General features: G+C 33.3%; 1 protein-coding gene across 6 annotated transcripts; it reads right to left on the reverse strand.

Moving 5' to 3' along the window:
• Positions 1-4,510: 4,510 nt before the first annotated feature.
• Positions 4,511-25,817, reverse strand: LOC145962358 (uncharacterized). Of its 6 annotated transcripts, none has more exons than XM_083083450.1 (6): positions 25,436-25,817; positions 23,946-24,002; positions 20,280-20,515; positions 12,324-12,517; positions 6,051-6,365; positions 4,511-5,497 (listed from the first exon to the last, which is right to left on the reverse strand). In XM_083083450.1, exons 5-6 carry the CDS (start codon positions 6,304-6,306, stop codon positions 4,779-4,781), a joined length of 975 nt encoding a protein of 324 aa, XP_082939576.1. In that variant the 5' UTR covers positions 6,307-6,365; positions 12,324-12,517; positions 20,280-20,515; positions 23,946-24,002; positions 25,436-25,817; the 3' UTR covers positions 4,511-4,778. The 6 variants fall into 6 exon arrangements, with proteins under 6 accessions (XP_082939576.1, XP_082939558.1, XP_082939548.1 ...); XM_083083432.1 differs by lacking the exon at positions 12,324-12,517 and adding an exon at positions 7,342-7,493 and having other exon boundaries at positions 6,051-7,054; positions 25,436-25,816; XM_083083422.1 differs by lacking the exon at positions 12,324-12,517 and adding an exon at positions 7,243-7,493 and having other exon boundaries at positions 6,051-7,054; positions 25,436-25,816.
• Positions 25,818-25,897: the final 80 nt, after the last annotated feature.

Genomic DNA, 25,897 nt, shown 5'->3' on the forward strand with positions numbered 1-25,897 from the left:
GGCAATCACATGGTACACTGGGTTATATAATGACTTTTTCTTCTGAAAGCTAATATATGTTTACGTTATTATTAGGAATCAATATATTTTTTGCAATCAAAAACTAATTAGTTATATTTTTTTTCGAATTATATATTTATGTAAAATTTATTTCGAACACTTTCTAATTATATATTTATGTGAGATTTATTTCGAAATTTTTTTCGAACATATCGATCGTGATGCGTGTATAACGAATACATTATTTTCCTCGTTTCTCCATTTTACTATTTTATTTAATTCCTCTGTGTATCGTCACGTTGGACTGTTTCCAGTAGTCGTAAAAAATTTATTTTCCCGGACGCCATTCCGAAATTCCTCAATCATAAACATTAAACAACCTTCGACTGTCGCAGCAGAATCAATCTTCATTGCCAATATGTCGTCCATCAGCGAATAGAAAAACGCGACAATGAAAAATTGAGCGAAAATGGATCATCGCGTTTACAGATATTGTTACGAAATTATTCTCACGTCATTGGCCATGCATGTATAATGGTGGTCGATAATGTCACGATGCATTCCTGCAATATCGTTACACAATGCATCTATGTCACAATGACAAACAACTTATTGTTTCGCAAGGCTTGTACTTCCTGAAAGTTTTAAATGCTTTATGTCAATAATGTCAGAAAAGCCTGAAAACATTGATGAAATAAATTTATCGTGAAAATTTATCGTGTCATTAAACTTTCTATAATCGAATGTCGGCAGTTGATTATTTTATTATTGAAACTGTTTGTTTTAAAAAGAAATATCTTGAAATTTTCTCTTTTTGACATTTTTATAAAATCGTCACTTTTCGTACTATTTTGGGAATATTATAAATTGCTTTTCGTAAATTTACAAAATTTAATGTGTTTTCTACTATTTTTTTAAACCGTTCCCTTCGTGTTTTTTCTTCTTCGAAAAACGTTTAATTTGGAATAATCGATTTTTAAAATTTGATTTAATTTTATCTGAATTTTTTTTTTGATAAACTTAATAACAGTCGTTTTTTCCGAATATGTGTACTTTTTCAAAAAATATATTATGTTATTTATTAAAATTCTTATATCGCATCTGCTGGTATCGATCAATCGGTTCGAACGCGAATTACCTGGAGTTATGCCGCGAAAACGATCCACAATGGTCGATGTCGCCGATACCATTGTCCTCTGGTTCGGTGTAAAGAAGCAAAAACGGTTTCAACTTTCGAGTGCCCGCACCACCCTGCCCTCCACCCTTCTGTGCTAAAGTGCTGTCGCGGTGGCTCTTTCCAGCTTTGATGGAGCGCCTCTTCAATGCGCATAAGATGAAATGAATTAGCGCACCGGAACCAGAAATCGGCCGCCGCCGACAACAACTCAGTCACCCTCTCTCCGTCTCTTTTCTCTTTCCGTTTTTGTTCCTTTCCTCGTCGCGTTCTTTATCATTGTCTCTTTCCCTCGATTTTTGAGTCGCACGAACCGTTGCAAGTCATGACCCTCTAGAGAGTTTCTCTAAAGAGTGCGTCGCGAATTCGTTAGAACTCATTAGAACCACTCGAGCACAGACGCTCTCTGGTGAGTTGCGACGATCTGTCAGGTTCGTTGAATAGAAACAGTCGCGAATTGCTAGGTAAGATGACTCGTCGCGCAGCCATCAGGCTTGATAATCTCAATCAATATTTAAATCAATCCAAAAATTAATCATATATATACATAATGTATTGTAATGAGATAAAATGTTCTTGAATTTTGATTTGGAATTTGTTTTGGATGTTTTCTTAATTTGTAGCTTATCAAACTGAATGCATAATAATATATATTAATGAAATGGAAAAATTTGTGAAATATACTACATGCTGTATAAAATATGATATAAATAACTGCTTTAATATTATTAGTATTATATTATAACTGAAATGTTTTTGACTGATATATTATTACTGAAAAAAAAAAAATATTATTTTAATTATAAATAAAAAATACATAAATGTAAAACATCATGAAAAAAATATAGTTTATCAAAAAGAAATATTTATTCGATATCAAAAATAACGGTATTTAAAAAAAATGAGGATTGACAACATATAACATAAAACGAGTTGATTTCTATTTATTTCAGATATTACAAATACGTCAAATTTTTCAAATCCTGTTACAGAGAGATATGTAGATCAAGCGATATGTATATTACATGTTATATTAATATTAAAACGATATTATCATGCATTCATTTGAAAAAATTGAATTGATAGAATTTAGTGAAGTGATTCATATTTAATTTTTGCATAGTTATAATTTTTTCCGACTTGAAATATCAAATTTTTCGACGATATAGGACAGAACATGTTTAATTATTCCCGCAGCTTCTTATTAAATAGTTGACGTTAAATTTCATGACGCGAAACATCACAATTTGGCAAATCCAATCAACCGGAACACATGACTCTATTGATGGACGTATTAAGGAACGATGGCATCTATCATTCATACTGCCGATGATCCAATTGCCGCGTGTGACGAGACGTGAGTACGCGAGAGTCCGTAAAATTGAATTGCGATTGGATGTCGCGCCGGAAAATCATTTAGCCCGTCGTCGTCGTGAGTCACGAAACGTTGAATTCAATTGAAACGCGAAACACGACGAGAATATCGTTGCTCTCGGAGGTTTTTTTTACAGCTTTCGTTAAGGGCCTCGATGTAAAAATTATTGTTACATCTTTCTTTTTACCCGCCGTCTTTCATAGTTGATTAAAAGCGTCGTAATTTAGGGGTGACTGCTACCTCAGGTAAGAAAGATTAGAAAAATCGCGTCGGGAATTGAAGAGACACTCCATACATCACTTGTACTCGCATTCACGCTTTAGACTTTAAACTGCCATAACCGAATGCACTCGCTAACATTCTCAAGAGGCGAGAAATTGTCGCCGAATCCGCATTCCTTAAAGGTCCTTTGGATTTATTCCGAATCGTCAAAAGCACCGGCTGCCGTTGTGTAGGACGAAAGGCAGAAAGGCGGATCATGGAAGCGCGATTTTCTGATTTCGACTTTTCGTCCGGACTCGTCGTCATTCAGTCTGCGCGATCGGTCCCTCTTCCTCCCTCCCTCCTCCGTGTCATTGATCCACCAAACGCATGAATGAATCGAGTCTACGCGACCTCGGGGACTTCTTGGCTACCGTGAATGGGACACGTTGTCGCGCTCGGGCCCGAAAAAAGGCAGCCGGCTGGTTTTCACGTTTCATCGGACCCCGCGAATGGCAACACAAGTGTCCCATTGTCCGTTCGGAGCTCGAGGTTTCGAGAGCGCGAGATCTTGACGCATTGTCGCCCAGCTTCTTAACACCATTAACTACGTTTTACCTTAAATTTAACCTAAAGTGGGGGGCCCTCTTGACAAATTTTCGGGATTTAGGGCAACACGACCAGTTTCCCCGTCGACAATAGCAAACGAGCCATTCGAGTGACCGCGTTGTACTCTTGTTGAGTTGTACTCTTTCTCGCCGATCGTTTGACTGGAAAATCGTGTATATAGGCGCGCGTTACGCCGTCAAAGCTTGTGATATATGTTGGAGATTCTCTATGATGAACATTTGATATGCGCGTTATATTCATACGTTTCATATATAAAAAGCTATATTTTTTGATAATTATACATTTATATGTATGTAACTTATTATAATTGACTACAATCATTTATAGTTTGCATTGCGGTCTTAATTATATAACAAGTGTAATTATTCATATATTATATTTTGAATAAAAAATTGAGAGATATGTACGTAAAAAGGAAGATAATAAAATTTTATTTCGTATTAATTGCGTTTTTATATATTTATTTAATTAAATTACTCTGATATTATGATATATTAAGAAGAAAGTTATTATTATATATTTTTATTACATTTTCTAAATTATATATATAATAGAAATGTCATTTTATATATACATATATTTCCGAAATATATACATTTTTCACTATAATATTTTCATTATAATACCATTATAATGATAATTAATATACTTATAATTGATGTATTAATATACCTACTAAGAAACAAGAATAATACATTAAAGTTAAGGTTTTGCAATTCAGAATCTAAATTTATTAATTTTATATGTATAATGTGTGTATGATAAAGAAAAAAATATATTTATTTATTTATTATCAGCCTTCTATTACTTGATAAAATTGTTTTAGATATTTACTATTTACGATATTTTTAAAATCTGTGAAAAGATGTACTTTTTATTTTAATTAAATTTTTGTATCTTTAAATTTTGGAGATTTTCATTATATGTAATAATTTTACGTAAAACTTACGTTTTTTCAAGAATATTATTTGTATTAAGCAATATTTGTTTGAGTAATATTTATATTAAGCATATAAATATAATGATATTTTGGATGGAGGAATTAAGAAATTACAAATAAAAATTTATTAACAATTTAGAAAGAATGAGAATTTTATTCCGCCTAACATTATATTAAAAAATATGCAATCTTGGTTTTATAAATCATACAAAAATACGATATATTTATTAATATACACAATTGTATACAATATATATATTATTTACATAATATGTACAATAGATGCAAATGTATTCTGATACGATTTTATTGTTTGAGCCTCTTTTCTCGGAACGCTTACTTACACTTTTAAATATTGATTTATTTTATCTACTTGCGAAACCGTCGATAGAGTTTGAATTTATTGCATTATACATTACATAATATAAGTTTCGAAACTTATACACAGACTTCGGGATCTATGAATTAACAATTCTCTCGACGGTGTGCTTCGTGCATTCTATATTCCTGAACATCGGAGTTGTAATTGCTTCTGGATTCGAAGTCTGATAATCTGCCACCGCTTCCATCTTCCTTCTCTTGTCATCCCGTTCACCCGCGTCTGACAGATTCCTCTTGCAACCTCGAGAGAGATCCCGTATCTCGTATCCTATTGCCTGATCTTGCACGGAATTTATTCTCGAGAATTCGAACTTTGCCTCGAAGCAGGCATCTTCATTCGAGATTGATCGCTCGAGACGTTCGGTTTCGACGAATCTACCAATGGATTTGCCGTCGCCAGTCTCGCTCTTCGGAGATCTCTTTTCGTCCTCTTCCTGGTCGCACTTCCTCCCAGGAGATTCTTCTCCGCAGCTATCCTTTCGTTTACCGCAGGTCCTCAGACAACAGCATTTCTGGTTCTGACCAGATGGTAAATCCTCCTTTTTGTATTTTACCCGGCGGTTTTGGAACCAGATTTTCACCTGCTTTTCCGACAGCCGCAGATTGGTTGCGATCTCGATGCGACGCAACCGCGACAGGTACATGTTTGAGGCGAACTCGCGTTCTAACTCCAATAGTTGAGTGCTGGTGAACGCGGTCCGAATACGTTTAGAGCTGTTGTTGATGGAACTTGGAGATTTCGGCGGAGGCGTCGGAGTGCTGTTGCGGGATGGAGATTCGCTAGGCGCTGAAATATCTGAGAAAAGGTCAGGGGTTAATGGCGTTGCTACGAGATCGTTATTCTGATAGAGAGAACTCAATAAATTCATGCTAGCTTTTACGCGACATATTTAAGAGTTGAAAGTACACGAAGATGTATATTTTTTGTCAAAATAATATTTTAAAAATCTCAGAATAAAAAAAATATTTTGAAATATTTTCATATTAAAAAATAAATTTTTAAAACAATTAGAATTTAAAAAAATTATAATTTATTTTTACTTTTTGAGAGAATTTTTGCTTTAAAGTATAGTAATGCTTTACAATTGTTATTATATTTTATAGTGGAAATGTTATAAAAATAATTTTGAAAATATATATGCAAAATAATAGAATTATTTCTTTTTATATTTTTGGAGTTTATTATTTATTTGAAATGTCTCTGTAAATATTTTGAAGTCTACTTTATTTTTATTTCAATTATTAAGGATTCTAATGCGTATTAATGCAATGAAAGCAATCATACATTTGTATACATTTGCGAGCCGTTAATGCACATTTGCCATAAGTTAATTAGTGATTTCATTTACCTGATAGTCTACTCGTTGAGGTATTCAAAGGCGATGGTGGACTCTGTCCAGATATTGGCAAAACACCCAGCGTCGGTGGATTGATGGACACAGGCATATTGGGTGGTCTGGGCACCGGTCTAATCGGCTGATAGCCCAAGCCCAAATTGAAAAAATTGAACATATAATTAGGAAGTTGGTTCCCATAATACGGTAACGGGTACGAAGGCGGTGAATTGTTGCCGATTAAAGAGTCCACTAAGAAGCTTCGAGACATTCTCTCCTCGATGAAATACTTTTCGGACGATCAATGCAATTTCTCGAGTTTGTGTCCAACTTAAATCGCAGAAATCACACGCGACACAAAATAATCCAACGATCATTGAGATTTCCTTGTTGCACTTAACTTTACTTAATTTTTAATTTTTGTTTTCAATTTAATATGATGAATTTTCTTTCTTCCCAAGAACGTATTTTTAATTATTTTTATTAAAATCACAGCGTTCCTAAATATTTTCACGATGCTTTTCCTTCGAATTATCTTTTTATTTTCTCTCTGATTTTTCCAGAATACGCGATATTAATTTACACTGCTTTCCAATGTTTTCAATTATAAGACAAAATTAAATATGAACTCGCAGTTCTGACTACACGACGGTGCATCGTAGTCTGCATCCCGAAGACCCCAGGTTCGTTATATATAGGGTGCAAACTCCACCCAGGGGTTGGTTTTTGATCTGGGCCCCTTTTATGCGGGGCCCCGCCCTTCTTCTCCGTGAGGGTGCCCCTTTTGGGGTTCACCCCAACTGCCCTCCCCGGGGAACGACAATGAGTAGGGCATTTTCTCGCAGCGCTAATTCGACGGGTGGCTAATATTGCCGGAAATTTTATACGGCCTCTTTAGCTATCTTCTATTATTATCGACGTCCCGACGCGCTACTCGCCGTTATTTCGGAGTACAATTGATGAGCTCAAAGTATGATTTAAATCGAATCGATGATTGAAATAAACATATATTGGCAATTCTGAAAATTAAATTTTTGTTTTCTAAACCAGGTAATAAGAAGCTTAAAATCATTAATTCTTAATTCTGAGATTAGTTTTAAAAATTTTAATGGAGTAAAATTGCAGCGAGATAATTTTTTTCATGATATGCAAAAATTATATTTTATCAAAAAAATTGCTGTTACATATATATTAAATAGATTATTACTCAAAGACATTATAATTATCCTTAATGGATCTCTCATAAAAGCATGCGTCGCAATGTTGATACAATCTATGTCATTCAAACAGTGACCTAGATTCATACATTTAGTACGAGAATAGTGAAGGATGAAAGATCTTTTCATCTATTCCTGCGATTTTTTTCTTTACGGACAAGTAGAACAATTTCGAGTTCGTTCCACCTTTTCTTCTCGTTAACATTTATCAACTGGGCTTTCTTGGCACGTGCTGAAGAATCTATGAGGGCAATCAAGATAAGCTGATAGGAGGAGCTATCTAAAGATTAGTACCTAATCGCGGTTTGTGGAAAGCGTTATTAATAATCTTTAAACGCGCATAATTAGGCAAATGATATTACAATAAATCTCGAGAAATAAATTAAGATCAAACGTAAAAACGTGTAGGATTATACTGGGTATACTTATATATACTGGGTATATCTGATCCGATCTTTATTTATGAAAATGTATAAGAAATATTTTAGAAGAATAAGAGAGAGAAAGAAAAAGCGAGAAAAAGAGAGAGAAAGAAATCGCTTTCCGCCGATATCTTTTCAAGAGGTAAGTTCGTTTGTCGCTGCGGGTCGATACTCAACAGCTCGGGCTGAAATCAAATTCCGCATCTCCCTTGGAAACTGACACTTTCCCGGTCTTATTTTTCGCCTGTCTCTTTCCTTTTCTTCTTCATTTACAAGAATTTGCATTCTCGAGTGTATCACTCTGATGAAACCTCACAGCACCGAGCAGAAATAAAAAAATCACTGATGCGAGGATAACGAGGGACCTGCGGAATACGGAGATGGAATGGAATGGTCGACCGGCGAATATCAGAGTTTGTCAGAAGATGTTATGTCGATGCACTTTGTGCGCACTTGAAATGAAATCAACGGCATGATTTAATGAATTTCACTACTATGATATTTTAATGATGCCAAATAGTACGAAAGTTATTTTTATCGTATTTCCGAGTCATTGATTTTAATCTGTCTTAATGAAATTTTAAAAGGAGAATTATAACATCTTAATTCTATTGAAAACGAAAAAGACATTTAGTTTTTTTATTGTAAATTTCAAAGAGTTGGATTTATTCGCGTATATTAAGTAGATACACATAAACATTATAATATCTAAATAATTATATATCAATAGTGCAACTGCAAATAAAATATAATATAGACAACAATTTCTTTATGGTTTTATAATATTTATAGGATTTTCACCTCAGTTATTGATTATGTAAATGAAAGCCTAATTATTATTCATGGAATATATTCATCTGAAATGTGAGTATTAGAGTCACATTATATTCATGTAACATATATTAAAATCACATTATATTCATGTAACATATATATTAAGATTTCCTGCAAAAATCGCTTTTGCGATATAACGAAGTGTCTCGACAGAGAGAGAGAGAGAGAGAGAGAGAAAGAGAGAGAGAGAGAGAGAGGGGCGGGGGAGAAGGAGTGAGAGAGAAGAGCAATAATGTTCCAGTAATATGCCATTTGACTTGCACACGCGCGACTAATTTCTTGATTAGCCGTTGCCGTAATTTATCGAGCGAATCGCGCAATAGACGAGACCGCACGATCTGCTCACAAAGCGGAAAATTACTGTTTAACATGAAACGTTGTTTCGAATATCCACTTTCATGATCAGAATTTCGACCTCGTCATTGCACGAACTTATTCTTGTGCGGGTGACTTTACACCGACTGCACCTGTCGATGTATCCGAAAATTAATTGTGTGCGACGATGCATTATTGCTACAGCGGAGGAAACGCGATTCGATCATTGTTTCGCGATTGGGACGATATAATATGACGATAATATACATTACAAATATTAAGGGAATAATAATTGTTACAATATTCGAATATCGAGTTACAGAATTATCGATTTTAGATTGTGTTTTAAAAAATATTAACAAATGACGTGATTTATTAATCGATTAATAACATATTTAATCACATATAAAGAAACTTTTTTCAATGTAAATTTTAATTTTAATTTCTTACTATTGGAAAATACTTTAATTTTTTATCATCGTTTAATTTTTATATCGCACTTATTATTGTCAATGATAAATCTCTAGCGGGAATCGTAATGCTCTTTAATAAATGCATATCTCGATATTGGCGAATAATATACCATGTATATAATATTATTTAGCGTGCGTCGACAAAGTTGAGAAAACATAGCCGCGATTTTAAACCCCTAACAACACGACTAATCCCATTATCAAAGTATACATGAAGGGTCACATCCCCCGCATCCTCGCGTCCACGTATTAAAAATCACGGTAACGTTATCTTACGCGTTCTAGAGTCGTGAATAATACAATAACGCTTCTCTCCCCTGCCTCAGCATATGTCCGTCGGATTCGCGATTTCAAGGGGGTGCCCGTAGAACCCTTCGACCGGGAATCGAAAGTAGGGACCACCCTTCTCATCGCGAAGGGAACGATCCGGACTAGGACCATATACTCCACGTCCTGTGGATTCACGTGCGTCGTTACCAGCATATCTCTCGCGTCATTACGTAGGAAGGATATTTTAATTTCGTGCACGACCCTCTACCTGGAGTCGTCCTATTGGTCGCTCCCCTTTATTCTGGGGCGTGACTATCTTTGTATGGTTCCGATAGCTACCCAATCTTTGTGGCCATAAGCACTCAAAATTTCCGTTTCGAGAAGAGGCTTTCAAATGTGGCGATTCTATCAAGAGCATCGAAGCATCGCGATTTTAGTAACAACCACAGCAAAGCATAACGTTCCAGAGTGATAAAAACAGTAATTCAAGATAACATTTACATTATTTCATAATTCATACATGTAAAATGTTTATTTATTATTCTCAGGGTGCGTCACAACTATTGTGTGAAATTTCAGTGACAAATACGTTATTTAAACCCAAAACTGGATTTGTTATAGAAAAGTATATCCTTTAATATTTTTCCAAAGATTGAGATTTCAAGATTTTTAATTTTAAATAAGGAATTTACCTTTGACATTTCATATCCTGTTTGCGTATAATAAAATACAAGGACATCATGTGAATAGACATGTGCGTCTTTATGGAAGATGCGCACTCGTGTCAAGAATAGTGTATGATCTTAAAGAGGAAATTACCTTCGCGAAGTTCTTCTTTTGTGATTGGAACGTCTTTATATTTGCATTAAAAATAATATATAAGTGAGGAAATAATTTTTGATTCAATTTTGATATGAGATATTCTCGACTGCGAGAGGAAATCTAGTATCGATCGACGCTCAAAATTAATTGAATCAAAGCGGCTTAGAGAGACTAGATAATAATCGTTTGTTGTGGTCAATACAATTTGCTTATAGTTATTGAGGTAAGATCATATCTTTGTCAAATGACATAGCAATATGAAACATTATTTGTGTATAGTGTAAAATCTCTCTCTTAGAGTGGAATATCGAAATAATCGCTATCATATATATATATTCGATTTAACTTAGTGGAGCAGACTCATCCTTGTTGTGGAACTTTCAAGATATCCTGCTGCGAGGCAATATCGTCGGTAGCAAATCTTGTGAAATGCTCGTGACTGCAGTCAAGTTAAATATTTGAAAACATGCGGTACTTCGTTTCGAAGGTCATAAGTTGAAAATGAAGCAAAAAGGGGATAAACTGATTTTCTCGCCATCGATTCGATGATAAATGCCTTCTTGTGGACATTAACCTTTTGACGCATTCTGAGATTTATGTAAATGTTGGCAAATATATTACGCGCGCAGATGTCATATTTTTCTCGAAAACCGATGTAAACTCCAACGAACTGCTGACGCTGGAACTGACGGCTTAACGAGCCGGAAAGAAGAACTTACATTTCCAACTTCCGTAAATCGCATCTCGGCTTCTCGCCTGGCTTGATATTTTCTACTTTTTTTCTCATATTGGCGGTTGACTTGTCATTTTTACAGTACGATACCTCCTACGAAACCTTTCGAAAAATAAAGATCCTATCCCGATAATATTTTATCACGAAACCGACTAAAAGCGTTCGAGAAATTGAAACTGTATCTACTTCGAAAAATATTTCTCATCTTTTTTTATGTATACAACAGTTGAAATGGATATATTGAATAATAACGTTGATCTGACTGAACAATTTCCGTGTTTTTTTCATCTTCAGCCTTTAGGATAGAATTCGTGCACGATTTTTGAAGAAAGTTTTGCGAACATCCTATTCTTGAATATTTTAATATACTGCGAATAGCATAGGAATAATATATAGCGTTACTTCCGAGAAATAAATCTTATTTTAACTTCTCCGCGATATAATAATACGAGACCGACGAACTTTCAGTTGATGTCAATCTCGGTCGACAAACTCGAATATTCATGTTGCTATTTTTCAATCGATCGCGATGGGCTGTGCTGACGGATTATGAAAGATCTTGCCGTGAATTTTTCGTATTTGTCTAATCGAATAAAAACCATTCGCAAATATACCACCGAACGAATTAGATTCATGTGTCGAATCGATAATAATATTACAGAAAATTTACACTTTTATTTCAAAAGTTTACTTTATAATCTACATGCTACAATAAGCATAATTAATATATGGCTTTATATTAATTATAAATAAATAAAAAATCAAATCATCGAATAATATAATTATAAAACATATGTATAAAATATATGTATAATTTTAAAATATTTAAAAATTTCAAAAATAATAATTATATGTATAATTATATGTATTAATTATTTTTTAATAACGATCTTTAAAATAAATATAATTTAAAATTATCAATCTCTTTTTTAGCTTTTCAGATTTATATGAAATAATATATTCGCTTGACTGACTTCAATATGACGTTACAAATTATCATCGCTGTTCAAACATTAGAATAGTTCGATTTTACGTATTGATAGTCAATAATGCTCTCTTTATACTAACATCCTTTGGTTCGAGCACCACACAAAATGAAAGATGCTACGAGATAAACGCGATAAAGCGTAACATAATGAAAACAACAATTCTTATACTACTATACTAGTAAGCGATTTATCGAAATCTTAATTCCTCGATACCTTTATTCAAAACGCTGATCCTAATCGAAGATCACGAAGGATCGAATCTTTTCCGATGTGTACACACGAGGACACTCGACGGATTGGTATCCTCGACAAACTCGTTGCTTCTCGTCGGACAGGAGTCCTTACTCCTTTCACCATCGATAGTATCATCCCCCTGCCTTTTCCACCACTATTTCTTCGAAGTAGAGCTACGGAAATTAGATTTCGGCTCATTTCACCCGGCGGAGGAAAAAAACGTGCATTCTTCGCGCAGAATACGAGCTTACAAAGGAGCATCCCATTCGAGTCGAACAACCCACGCCGTTGGTCATCTATGAATGGAAAAAGAGAAAAAAAGCGGCGATGGATATGATCATGGGAATGGCAAATACGATTTCGGATTTTTTCCATTGCTGCTATGTCGGGCAAATAATTCGGCCATAGTCGAAAGGGCGAGGACTCGCAAAAATCCTTTATAGTCCTAGGCCACCGAATCCTCCCCCGTCGCATTGTTAATGCGACGTACAAAGACGATGCGCGCCGATTGCCTGTGACAATTTGCTCTACTTGCGTCGATGTATCCCGGCAGAGAGCCATTCAATCCTTTCCGGAAAATAAATGAAAAAGGTTTGTTTTCCGATGAGATCAGATCGGAAAGAAGGAGATATTTCCAGCTGACTTAGTTGCGTTCTAAAATGTTTGATTTCTTTATGTAATTACTTGAGATAAGTGCATTAGGATTCCATATAACTTTACGATAAGCAACTTAAAATTCTGCTAGAATCAGAATCTTCTGTTGAAGCAGAAGAGTTCCATTACTATCACTGCCTTCACGATCCTTTAATATCAGTCGAGATATTTTTAAAAGGCAATAAATTCGTTTTCAGCGATGAAAATCACGTAAGAAGTTTCTTCGAAAGTAGCTATGCGTCTCGAATTTTCTGAACGAATACTGCACGTTTCAAATTAATATATAACAATTTCGTAGTTTGTAGGAGGCCAAAAGTTTTCCCAGCTCGATAGGATAAGTTCCGTGGTCGCGCCAGAGAAGAATTAACTGTTTCAGAGAAATTCGACGTCATCGTCAGTCTTCTGTAAGATCGGAGAATCAGCCTTTGTTATTTATTTACTTTGTCTTTGATTTTCTCTTTTTTCGGCTTTTATTTCTTGTGAAAACCTTTACTTTTCCATGATCGAAGACACGTGTGCTGTTAATTGACGATGAGGTAGAAAATTTCTCTCTCGTCTAATGTATTTTTCTTATATATTTTTCTCTCTAATTTATTTTTCTTATCTCACGCTATAGATATGCTTATATCAAACTAAAAATCTAGGACAAAGATTGTTATAATAAAATGTTATCTTATTTTTATCTTTGTTGGTAATATGCAGTATTTTAAAGATTAAAGAGATCTTTCTACTAGCTAAATGCTTATGCTTACAGAAACTTATTGCAGGTTTCTCTAATAAGGAAACTTCTTGATCCTGAAATCTCTGTTTCGAAACTTTGAAGTGGTCCTAGATAGGAATTTCGTTACTTTCATTTTCTATAGTGAAATCATTTGCGTCTTAAATATAATATTATCAATTTAACCGCAAATTCTTTAACAATTTTAGAAATATATAATTAATCTAAAAGCACATCATAAAATAATGAAATAGTAAAATATATAGGAGATAATAAAAACGTTTTAAATTTCTGATATATATTTAATCGGTTCAGATGCCGAAGTAATTTAATAAATAATCCAATAATAAATTGCTAGTTTTTCTCTAATTTTCATTTATATGTTATATTAACCGGTTACGTTAATTACGTTAAATATATTATGAAGATTTAGTATTTAAGTTCAATAGCAAAAGAGCGTCGACAGCCTTTTGTCGGTGATGTTGCAGTATTGTTTCGCGCTGCATTGTCGACAACAATAACCGATCCGGCCATGGTAGGTTCATTCTAGCGTGAATTATTCGATAATTTCACCCGTGTTACGCATGTTTCATTCCACGTACAAGAAAGATGTCTTTTTCCCTCCTTTTTCCTCTATTTTGCCGATTATCCGTTTTTCTTTTTTCTTTATCAGATTTTCTTTAATCTTTTTCTCGCTTATTACCTTCTTATTTTTAATCGTATATCTTTATAATAAATTGTAATATACTTTTATTATTATTTCTTTATATTCTAGTTTACTACATTTTTTTTCATGTATATGTGATTATTTGTTTTTATTTTTTATCTTTGTATTCATCAGTTTTCTTTTTGCTAAACGTAGTAAGATGTTTCTTTTCCTATTTCTTAAACATAAACTTTCTTTTTCTCTCTCACTCTACAAGTTTAAGTATTTATGTTTTGACACGCGCCGAGGATTCCATGTGAAAGCAGCAGTCAGTTTCGTTCTCTTCTCCGCGTCTTTCTTTGAAGTTCCATGGTTATCATACGGTTTGTCGAGCAACGTGAATCAGATGATCGGCCCGCAGCAGGATCCACAGTGAGAGTATCATGAGACGTAATGACTGGTCCGTCAAACGCTAAGAGAAACCCGGTAGATACGTCGTCGCGGATGAAAGAACAGCTAAGCGCATTTCCCTCTCTTTCGAGAATAACGAAACGAACAAATTTATGCTAATACCATTTCGCGTGAGAGCGCTTGCCGGATAGGATAATGCGGATTGTCGATATAATCGAATCATTGCTCCGATTTTCTTCGTTTGGATAGCCGCGATTATTGAATCGACGTTTATTTTTTTAGGGAATGTTGGCAATATGAATTATGATTTTAACGGAAATTAGCGTATATAGTGTACGTAAATCTAGAAAAAAATAAATATATAAACAATATTTCATATTCTTTATATATTTATTTTTTCTAGATTTTTTTTAAACGCAAAATAATTCTTTTGTAATTACATATACAGCAATACAAGATATACAACAAATTCTATAAATTTTTATGCAAAAATAAATCTTGAACATAAAGCAAATGGAAGACTTTTCTTAAATTAAAAAGAGGGAAAATTATAATAAATGTGTGTGTGACGTGACTTTTTATATAGTCTTTAAATTGTCTGTCATCAGTGTGAAAGTAAATTATATATGGCGAGAAAGCTTTTTTACGAGTAAGAGAGGATTTAGTCTGTCTGAGTGGGTCGTTTCAAAGTAATGATAACACATCAGAAGTTATTATAGAATGTTGTTGGTTCTTAGGGTTGCTCCATATCAGAGATCTGATTTACCGCGAACATTACACATTCCCTCGTCACGCTTATAATTATAGTCGCAAAGTTTCGCTAATGTTTGCGGAACAATGTTCTGATTATCTTTCACATAAGATTTCTGCATGAAGAACGATCTTAGATACAAAACAAGGCAAGACCCTATGCATCCTTGTATTTATGTTCCATAACATAATATTATATATTAATAATAATATAATTTGTATTATATCTTGTATGATATAAAGAAAATCTGGAAATAAAGAAAAAGATATAAGAATATGTTGATTAAAATTATTATTTAAAACGTACATTTATATAGCAAAACTGAAACAAGCGCTTAAATATAAAAAAAACATTGGAAGTAATAATTAAAGTGTTTTTTTATGTCTTATAAATTGGTTGAGAAAGAGCAACGAGATGTATTCCATCGTATTGCTTTTAACGATCCAATCCCCTAAAAGCTCACTATTCCTCGGTTCCCTCTCAAGTGGCTTCGCGAAAAATGAACTTTGGATGACGAGGCAACGTTAGAGATATCCTTTCCGCTTTGAATTTTACCGTCCCCTTTTCCGACGGATAGATTTTTATAGATTCATCACACGGTTCATGGGAAAGGATTAATAAAAAAAGATTGCTCTCATTATTTTCGATCGTTGATCGCGTCGTCACTAGTCACCAATTATTTTCATACACATCGTATTATCCTGAACACCAACTTATTGTAATGATGATTAATTAAAGAGAAGAAGGAAGGAAAAACCAATTTGAAATTATTATGAAAAATAAATCATGATTCACGAATCATTGTACTATTAATCTGAGGATAATTTATAGAAAAAAAAACACACTTTATTGAGATAACATTCAACAAGATCTTTTATGTAAAAAATAATTAAATTACACGATAAATTATGATTTAGTAGCATATTAAATGAAGCTCTTTCGGGGAATTTTCAAAAATAAGAGAAGATACTCAGCGCAAGCAGACGAATTTTCTCGGGATGATGTTTTGCAGCCTCGCTCCGGGCTAAGGGTGCGTTCAGAAGTCTCATTAAAGTCGGTTTCTTTTAGAGACGATTGCTCGAAAACTTTGTTAAATTATTCTATCCGTTTTCTCACCGACGGTTAAACCTTGTTTCGTTTCTCCGCCCACGCCGGACAATGGGCGACAATTGCGATTTAACTTTATTGCGAGTAGCGCGCACAACGTCATATTACGCTTCCGACCACGTGTCAGCGTATAATGCACGCGTGCCGGGATAATACTTGATCGAAGACGCCTTCTGATTAAGGATACGCGTCGCACTAACGGGCATATTGTCATCTCGCGATAATTGCATTATCATAGGAGTTGAAGGACTAAAAGTACTATGAAAGCAAATTTTGAATCCTGTTGCAATCTAATTATGCAAAGAAAGATTATTAAATTTAAGCCTTGTAAGTTTTCGAAAAAATCACATACAAAAGAATATAAAAAAACACAAAAAATAATATAAAATAAAAATAATATAAAAAACATGAGGGACTAAAAGTACTATGAAAGCAAATTTTGAATCGACATATTCTGCTGCAATCTAATTATGCAAAGAAAAATTATTAACTTTAAGCCTGGTAAGTTTTCGAGAAAATCATAATATAAAAAACAAAACAAATATGTGTGTATCTGTAATAAAATCTATGATGATATGAGATATGAGAAAGATTAAAAATACTATTTTCTCTCTTTTCTCTGCGATTTTCTGAAAAATACCTTCCGTCATAAAGTATAATTATATATAAATATTTATTAATTAATAGAATAATATTTAATAATATTTAATAATATTTAATATTTAAAAGTTGGTATATTATTATATATTTAATATTTTTCTTTTATATATAGTAGCTATCTTTTCTTTGAAAGAAAATTTTAAATATATTTGAATTACAACTTTGTATTTATTTAACTTTTAATTATATTTGTTTAACTTTAACTTATAGTAGAGTGTTTAATTTTTATATCAGTTATTTATATTTGTGTAAACAGTTAAGTGTATCAAAAGATATAGTGTAGAAAAATGTCTTTGTCACAAGACCAGTTATAGAAATTATTATTTCAAGAATAAAAGGAAATATACCTCAGGAAGCTAGAACATAATGTAAAAATTTATAGTGGAAAGGAAATTGCTTATTTGCATCAAATAGCACTATTGTTTTTATCGGCACTTTGCCTTTTGGCATTGACGTAAATCAGACTAGTGAAGAACGTTTCACATACTTTGCTCAATAATTTTCATGCAATAGCAGCAGCTCTCGTTTACCGATCGTGACAATATAAAAATTATTTAAGCTAATAGAAATATTGGAAAATATTGGAGAAGGAAATTTAAATATTAATAGATTTATATTTCACAACGGTTGAACAGAAAAATTTCAATATCGATAATCGATATCTTTGCTAATTGCAGGTTTACTTTGTCTTAAAAAGAATTTTAAATATTATATTCCGTTAAAATTTTGCGTCAAGTTTTTCAAAATAGATAACCGAGAATTATATATATAGAGTCATCAAGTTTATCGAGTGTTTTAAAAAATAGGAAACTAGTAGAAACAGAGAAAATGCATATTTTTCTGGAATTCTATCACAAATATAAACATTAATGCTAGCTTTTTTTACGAATACGTAATATATATTCATATATCTTATGCAATGCTAAATTTCATAGATACTAGAATTTTTATTCTTAACCCATTGTCGCCGATATCTTTTTTATGCTCTTAAAATTCAGCGAGATGCCAAAGACTGGATTGACTGTCCGAAAAGCATGAAATCATTATCATTTCATCCAGGTGTGCGCTCATTCGCGTATTCAGAGGCTTGTAGCGTCTCCGTAGAAGGGGAGATCGGCGACACGAGTCTATAAAATCCCATAAACATCCCTCAGGAACGCGCTATAGGGGCGGTCGTCACTGAAAGGAATAAAATATCGCTTTTTGCGGCAATTTTACGGCAATTTTCCGAGCCGCTGGAAACTGCGCTGTACGCATCAAGAACCAGGTGTTTGTCAGTTCTAGCATTCGCTCTCGTAGGACTCGCTATTGGTCGAATACGTCCGAATCATCGAGAACTAACGATTAATAGCCAGAGAGCTGTTCAGTTGATATTCTAGTGGTTTCCAACAAAAACATTGATGTATAAAACGCGTGCCTGCCAATCGCGTGAACAGCCAATAGTTTGTATTGTGATCGCACTTATCTTACGACACTCTTTAAACTGCTTGTCATCGAAATGGAATGCGTCTTTGTGATCCCCATTCGTTGCGAAATTATGTTAATCCGTAATATTTTAACGAGTTCGTTAATATGAAATACGTGCATGGACCATGTTTAACATACTCTTTAAATGTTTAATAATTGAAATAATTGATAACGTAATGTAATTAGTTCAATGTTATTGCATTATCGCGCTCCTTGTTAAGCAATAACATTCAACAACGCGCCAATTATCGTGAATTTATACATTTTGAACGATGCCTCGAGGGATTTGATATCAACGTTCGGCTTTAAGTTGCCGAAAGCATGAAGCACATTGCATTTCGGAACTGTGGTAAAAGTATAAAATGGCAGTGTAACCTGAATTTGTTAGTTCGGCATTTTATGTGTTTATTTGTCTACTTTGTATAATGTATATCACGAATTCCTACGTAATAAAATGAATTAACATTATTAATAAATAAAGTATCATTTTAATTTTAATTTTACTAAAGTTTTTTATCAAATTTTCAGTGTGTTTTTAAAATTATTTTATATAAAGAATGAAGAGAGAGTGGATGATCTTTTTATATTTTAAAGATTTTTAGAAAGAAAGAAAAAAAGCATAGGTATTTCCAAGATACTATCGACATAATATAATAATTAAAGCTTTGCGAGTGGTTCTCTTTGTACGTAAGGTAACAGTATAATTAAAACAAAAAAATTTTAACATTATATGTATTTTACGGAGAAAAAGAATGAAATAAAATTATTCCATTAATCCTGTTCATTGATTAGAAGTCGGTATATAGTCCTATATTACATAAGGCTTCCGTTGGCGAACTTTAATATTCCCTATCGGTGGCTTAATAGAGAGAGAGAGAGAGAGAGAGAGAGAGAGAGAGAGAGAGAGAGAGAGAGAGAGAAAGATCTTCTTTAATATAATATTATAAATTATTATTTTCATATGACTTTCGAACTGTTAATTAAAATTTTTGAGATATAGATTTAATATTTTCGATTGACATATTCGACTTATAGATTAATATATCATCGATTGATATCGAATTAATTATAGAATTATAGGAATTAAATTTTATATAAATTTGATTGCATTTTATTTCTTTTGTGAAATTATTATAAAAGTAAATAATTATAAAAATTTTAATTAACTTCAAATAAGAGGTATAAGTAATTCACATCATTTTCACAATTGTGAGCATAAATAATAGAAAGAAAATTAATAGTTTAAAGATAGCAGGGATATTTTCATAGCAAAACATTAAGATTAAAGAAAATAAAAAGACTCTTCGATATAAAGTCTTGATGGCAAAGGAGAAGAACTAATAAAAGCCAGACTGTGCAAATATTAGTGCGCAAAATTTAAGTCAATATATGTGATAGCTTTGCCATGGCTTCATCATGATCCGGTTTTGATTGGTTTCTCTCTATCAAAGCTATCAAAGTTAATTACATCGAAGGCTAGTATCATATGTCTAAATGAGTTTAATAATAATTTGATCTCACCGCAATTTTTCAAGCGATCTTGCAATTATGTGGACAGACGTATCTCTCTTGTAGCTGATGTACGAGCTTGCCCGGAATTTACTGTTCGTCTAGTACGCCGCTCACGAAGCTACGTTATCAGCGGCTGACACTGCTAACACGTTGTACCACACGTCGCGGACATGACATCACGCGTCGCCATTGAAATCGGACATTAATGCATCTCATTGTAGTACATAAGTGCCCACGTAGACAAGCTGCACATTGCATTAGCGACATGACACAATAAAATATAATGTCATCATAGATTGGTCGTTTATAATGTAAAAAAGATTATATTATTAATTATATTTAAATTATAAATACGAGACTTCTGATAGCTAGCGATAACATATAAATTGTTTTTAGATCATGTTTAATTTGAAGTTTAAAATCACAACAAATTTAAATTTGTCGCGCCTCTTCTAGATCACTTAGTCCGAATGAATGGAAGGGTGAAATATATTTCATAAAAATTCGACGAAACAATTTGATTACGAGCAAGAGCTCTTTGACAATGCCATTTATTTACACGTCTTGAATGGCAACGTCGGACGGAAATGTCCGTACGTAAGTACTTAACGTGTTCCCCCGGTGACGTCGCTAATGCGTAGCGAATTGCTCGTAACGTTGACAATATTCGAGCCCCTTTTACCAACATAAACCTGGATGGTACCGAGAGATGCTATTCCGGACACGATATCCTGATATTGTACTCGAGTGGAGTAGTCGAGTAGGGCTCGTCTTTAGTTATGGCGCGTTAGTTACGCAATGCTTACTTCGCGATAAATTATGTCACAATGAAAGAGCGCTCCTGTATATGCGTTTTCTATGTCATCTCGCGATGCGAAACTAGAGAAAAGAATTTATATCGGTTTGCAAGAATTCGAAGAGTTTTCTCTTATTTTTAGATCAGAAAATTGACACCAGATCGAAAGTATCTAATTCTCGATATTCGATAGCAAATAATATCGGAAAAATTAATTAGCTCTTTTGTATAGTAAGATATTTATTAATCTTGACATTTTGTAAGTTATGCATAATATTGTGAAGGAGGAAGAAAATTTATTCAATCAGCCATATTATACCATCTTTTTGATTGGATTATGAAAGCAGAGTAGGAAATTGCTCCGATTAGATTTTATTGATAACGCATTTCCTTGACTATTGAATTAAAAATGCTCTTGCCGAAAATGGCGAGGTGAAAAAATATAATATGATATATATATATATTATTATCGCTTTTAATATTGACGATAAAATACATAGATCAGCTATTTTTTCTCATTCGATATGCAAACAAGCAAGAAACTTTGAAGGAATGAAGACAGATCAAGGGAGGGAAGATTGTAAAGGAGGGAAGAGTTTATGTGCGTAATTTCCGGCACACCAATGAATTATGCGATTATTACCACAAGCATATGTCGTTTCGACGGGTTCGCACATTATCGACATCCTTTATTAGGGATCTTCCTTTGCCAAACTGTGACCTGAAGGTCGACGAATTGTCGACGACTTGTTTGCTCAGGCCACCCGGTCTTCTTTCAATAGCGTATCAAGCGGGTTGTAATCCCTCGATATATAGGTCTCATTTGTAACTTGTGATCTTTGAGGCAAAACGCTTGGCATAAGTCAGAATTATGCCCTTTTCGTCCGAATGTCCGAATAAACGTCGAAAGCAGAATCGTTTTAATATCTCTGTTCGTTCTAATCGATACAGGTTTTGCGCGGCGATATTGAACGGAAATAAAAAATTACTGCGATGGAGATAATGCGATATTTATGATTGAAATATCCGACCGCGCATTCGATTGTATCTGTTAATTACTCAGACTGACAATCACGTGAAAATTTATTAGTAATTCGTAACGAGTTTTCATTTCGATTGAATAATATCATTTTTAATGCAACAGCGGTGAATTAATTATAGCGATGCGCATTATTAAACCGTCCTCTTATAATGAACAAACTCATACGCGCCTATCGCACTTTATCACAAGCCTATGCATCGGCCTATTCAATGGTTGCACAATGAGATCGATATATCGGTTATTCGCGTTCATACAGCACGCTAAATTAAACTTCACCTAAGATGTGCCTCCGCCTTTTCTTCATGTTGATAACTACAAAAGAATAGCTGGCTGCTGAAATTATCCTGACTGTTTCACCGGGATAAAGCACGTTGGCGTATTCGTTGGAGTATTACAAAAGAGCTTCATTAATTACCTCGTAGCTGAAGGCACTTTGGTAATTGATGCTATTAACTTTATATTAGACTGTAATATTCGATTAATGCACCGATAAATGAATAGTCTTATGTCATATTAAGATATTTTCAGCTCATTTAACATTAAAGAATGTTAGATTTTTCCAATAATTATATTATTAAACAATACTTATAACAGTATTTATGTCGGATTTGCACATAACTTTTTATATTTTTTGATATAAAAAGCGTTTTTAAATTTTATTACAATGTACAAGAGAAAATAAAATCAAATCAAATATACACAGGAAGAAATAGATGTCTATCTGTTTTTATGAGAAGTTCGAGAAATGCAATAAAAGCGAAGATAAAACTCGATAGCTCTATTAAATAAAAATCGTTTAAATAAAATACTGTTTTTTTTAATGCATTAATTTATAGTACATGATATTTTCCACAAAAATGAACAGATATCGCGATTTTAATAGATATTATTACTTATTTTTCCATACTGTGTGTAAGGATAATATGAAAGGATACATCGAGAAGCGCAATCTCGTCCTAAGCATTTCACGTGACAGAGACACGCGGCACAGTTGCGTGCATTTAACACACGCGTGTACGCACAACAACGCGACGGTCCATCTTCTGGTCGGCCCCCTACGAAATCAATTATCACCCCATTCCCTCGAAATTACCGTTAATGCCAGCGCCTGTCAGATTACGGTGCTCGCGCGCGAATTTCCAAAAAAGCGCAAAAGTTTTTGGGACCGGCATCGACATAAGCGGCTTAGGAGCGCGTGCCCGCGCGCCAGCTGGTCTAATCGATCTATCGAAAACCTATCTCCCCGGGTATCGTATACATAGAAGGAACGCACATGAGAGGCATTAATCCCATAAATACCGAAATTATACGCGGTGAACGGCTTTTGCGTGCGTGAACGGGAAGTATGGTTCATGTTAGACGTTATACGCAAATTTTCCCGTGGAGAACATTCGCCTTTTATATGCGCCATAGACTATATTCGTGCGCTGAATCTTTAACGAGGTACGAGCGTGATATTCGTAATGATTTATCTTTATGATATAAGAATGAAGTTCTGATTTAACGAGATTCATGGCTCTGGATTTTTTCCCCCAAAGAAGAAGAGATCCCGGATGATAGTTTCGTTATAGTCATACGAGGAATTTGCTTGATATATGTTTAATATTATAGAAAGGATGGTCCTACATATGTTAAATTATATGTAAACTAAAACTCAATTTGTACAAGCCGGAACTATGTTATATGAAACATATTTTATAGGCAAAATTGTCAGATATTTTTCATACGTTCATTCGTACGTGCGAAAGCACGAATGAAAATTCACATTTTCCACTCACAACGAATAGCAAATAAAAGTAAATTGTATATCGAAAGAAACATCTTTTTGAATACATACCTCCTGTCTTCAAAAAAGTACATTGGAATCGTAATTAAATATTGCACTCCCCCTTTCCTGAAAAAATAATGTGGGTTGAAATTGTGTCGCTTGCCCGTGCAGAAAAAATTCAAGTATTAAAATATGGACCGAAAATTTTACACACGTACTTTATAAAAAGTACATGTTTTGCATAATAAATGCTTTGCATAATAAATGCTTAGGTTATTCATTTTACACTACTTTTTTTCTATTTACGCAAATATGTGGTTTTTATCTCCAAAAATATCCGGCTCATTAAAATGTTAAACGTTAGCAATAAAGCTTAAAAACCGCGTGCTAGAATCCAGATTCATCACAAAAAAGATAGCATGTTTTAGAATGAAAATCTACTCATTTTCTTTAAAATAATCGCAATTATTTTACAAATATCTTCTTCTTGGGCTTTATTCTTCTTTAAGATGATAAATATTTAATCAATAACATTATATATATATAATATTTTGTTATATAAAAGAAACTAATTAATTATTTTTTTATTTCATTATATTTACATATTATAAAAAGATGTTTTTTCAGAAATATATACACACAATTTTTCTAACTTTAGCAGTTTTTCTTAATAAACATTTCATATATAGAATGTTAATATATCATATCTACAAGCGATCATTATATTATATATATCGTATTATAAAAACAGTATGTAGTATAACATAAATCATCATATTTTTAAATCATCTTTTATAAGATAAAGAACACCATTCACACCGAATCATCTTTTATAAGATAAAGAACACCATGATTTTAGCAGATTTAATCTTTTATTTGAATTGATAAGGTAAACAAAATTAGCAATAATAGATAAATAACCTTCGAAAGATAATAGGTAAAATGTATGGAGTAGTGATTTTTAGCGATAGAAGGTAGATAAAGAATTATGGTTATAACGAATCGTATTACCTACCGAAGCTTATTTCATCTGAATTTTGTACCTACGCTTGCTACAGCTCTTAAAATTGCAATTTTATCACGATAAAATAACCAATCATTGTCAGAGAGAAAAACGAGAGATCATGATTCGCTTTTAAGTAATGCCTGAAAGCGATCTTCTATAAAATATAAATAACATAAATAACATAAAAACGTGAACATGAAGCCAATATCTACGAACGTTTTCAATGGGTAACACACAATTTCGAATGTATTCCATGCTATACGTGCACGAAATGTTGATAACACAAGTGTTGTATAACGCAAAACGTTTATATATATTAAATAAATTTCTAATATAAAAGTTTTGTGGTCTCTCTCTCTCTATCTATTAAGTATAATTAGTTATTAAAATATATTACCCGATATTATTATATATTAATCATCCATCACTCCCCCCTCATCATTGCTATTACTACGTAATTAAGTATAATTTTTATCACAACGACGATAAAAGCAAATAATTAATTTCACAAATAATAAATATAATAAAATAAAATAGGTTATAAATTACTCACGATCACTTCGCCATCGCCCGATGCGTCGTTCGATAGGTCGTTATTTTCATTTCTCTATTGTTCATTTTTTCCTGCTCCTTCATGGCACTGACTTGATATTCATTTATGAAAAAAGTCATCACGCACTAATTAGTATACGATCATATAGCACACAATTTACGCTTTGTACAACACTCGCGACTTACATCGTCTTTTGTCATTTTGTTACGCGACAATAATACAATAAATCTCAAAGGTTATGACTCACTCGGCATTAATTGAGATCAAAATAACGCGTCACTTGCTGCATAAATAAAAATCGTACAAATTAATATATATATATAATCACTAATTGCGCAAAAATTATAAAGAACAATTGCGTTTTGAAGGATCTCGACGAACGACATCGAAAGGTACACGATCCACTCGAGTCTTCCCGCGAAAATGCCAAGGTTAGTTCGAACACGTGACGCGCATAAACAT

The sequence above is a fragment of the Camponotus vicinus genome, unplaced genomic scaffold (assembly GCF_025532165.1).
Source record: "Camponotus vicinus isolate PSW18456_S1 unplaced genomic scaffold, iyCamVici1.0 SCAF_1, whole genome shotgun sequence".
NCBI classification, from domain to species: Eukaryota; Metazoa; Arthropoda; class Insecta; order Hymenoptera; family Formicidae; genus Camponotus; species Camponotus vicinus.

Bases quoted from the DNA above. Each gene is read 5' to 3' on its own strand.
- LOC145962358 (XM_083083445.1), bottom strand. From the start codon at position 6,306: ATGTCTCGAAGCTTCTTAGTGGACTCTTTAATCGGCAACAATTCACCG. The intron at 5,498-6,050 runs GTAAATGAAATC...ACCTTTTCTCAG, and splicing joins CTCAACGAGTAGACTATCAG to ATATTTCAGCGCCTAGCGAA.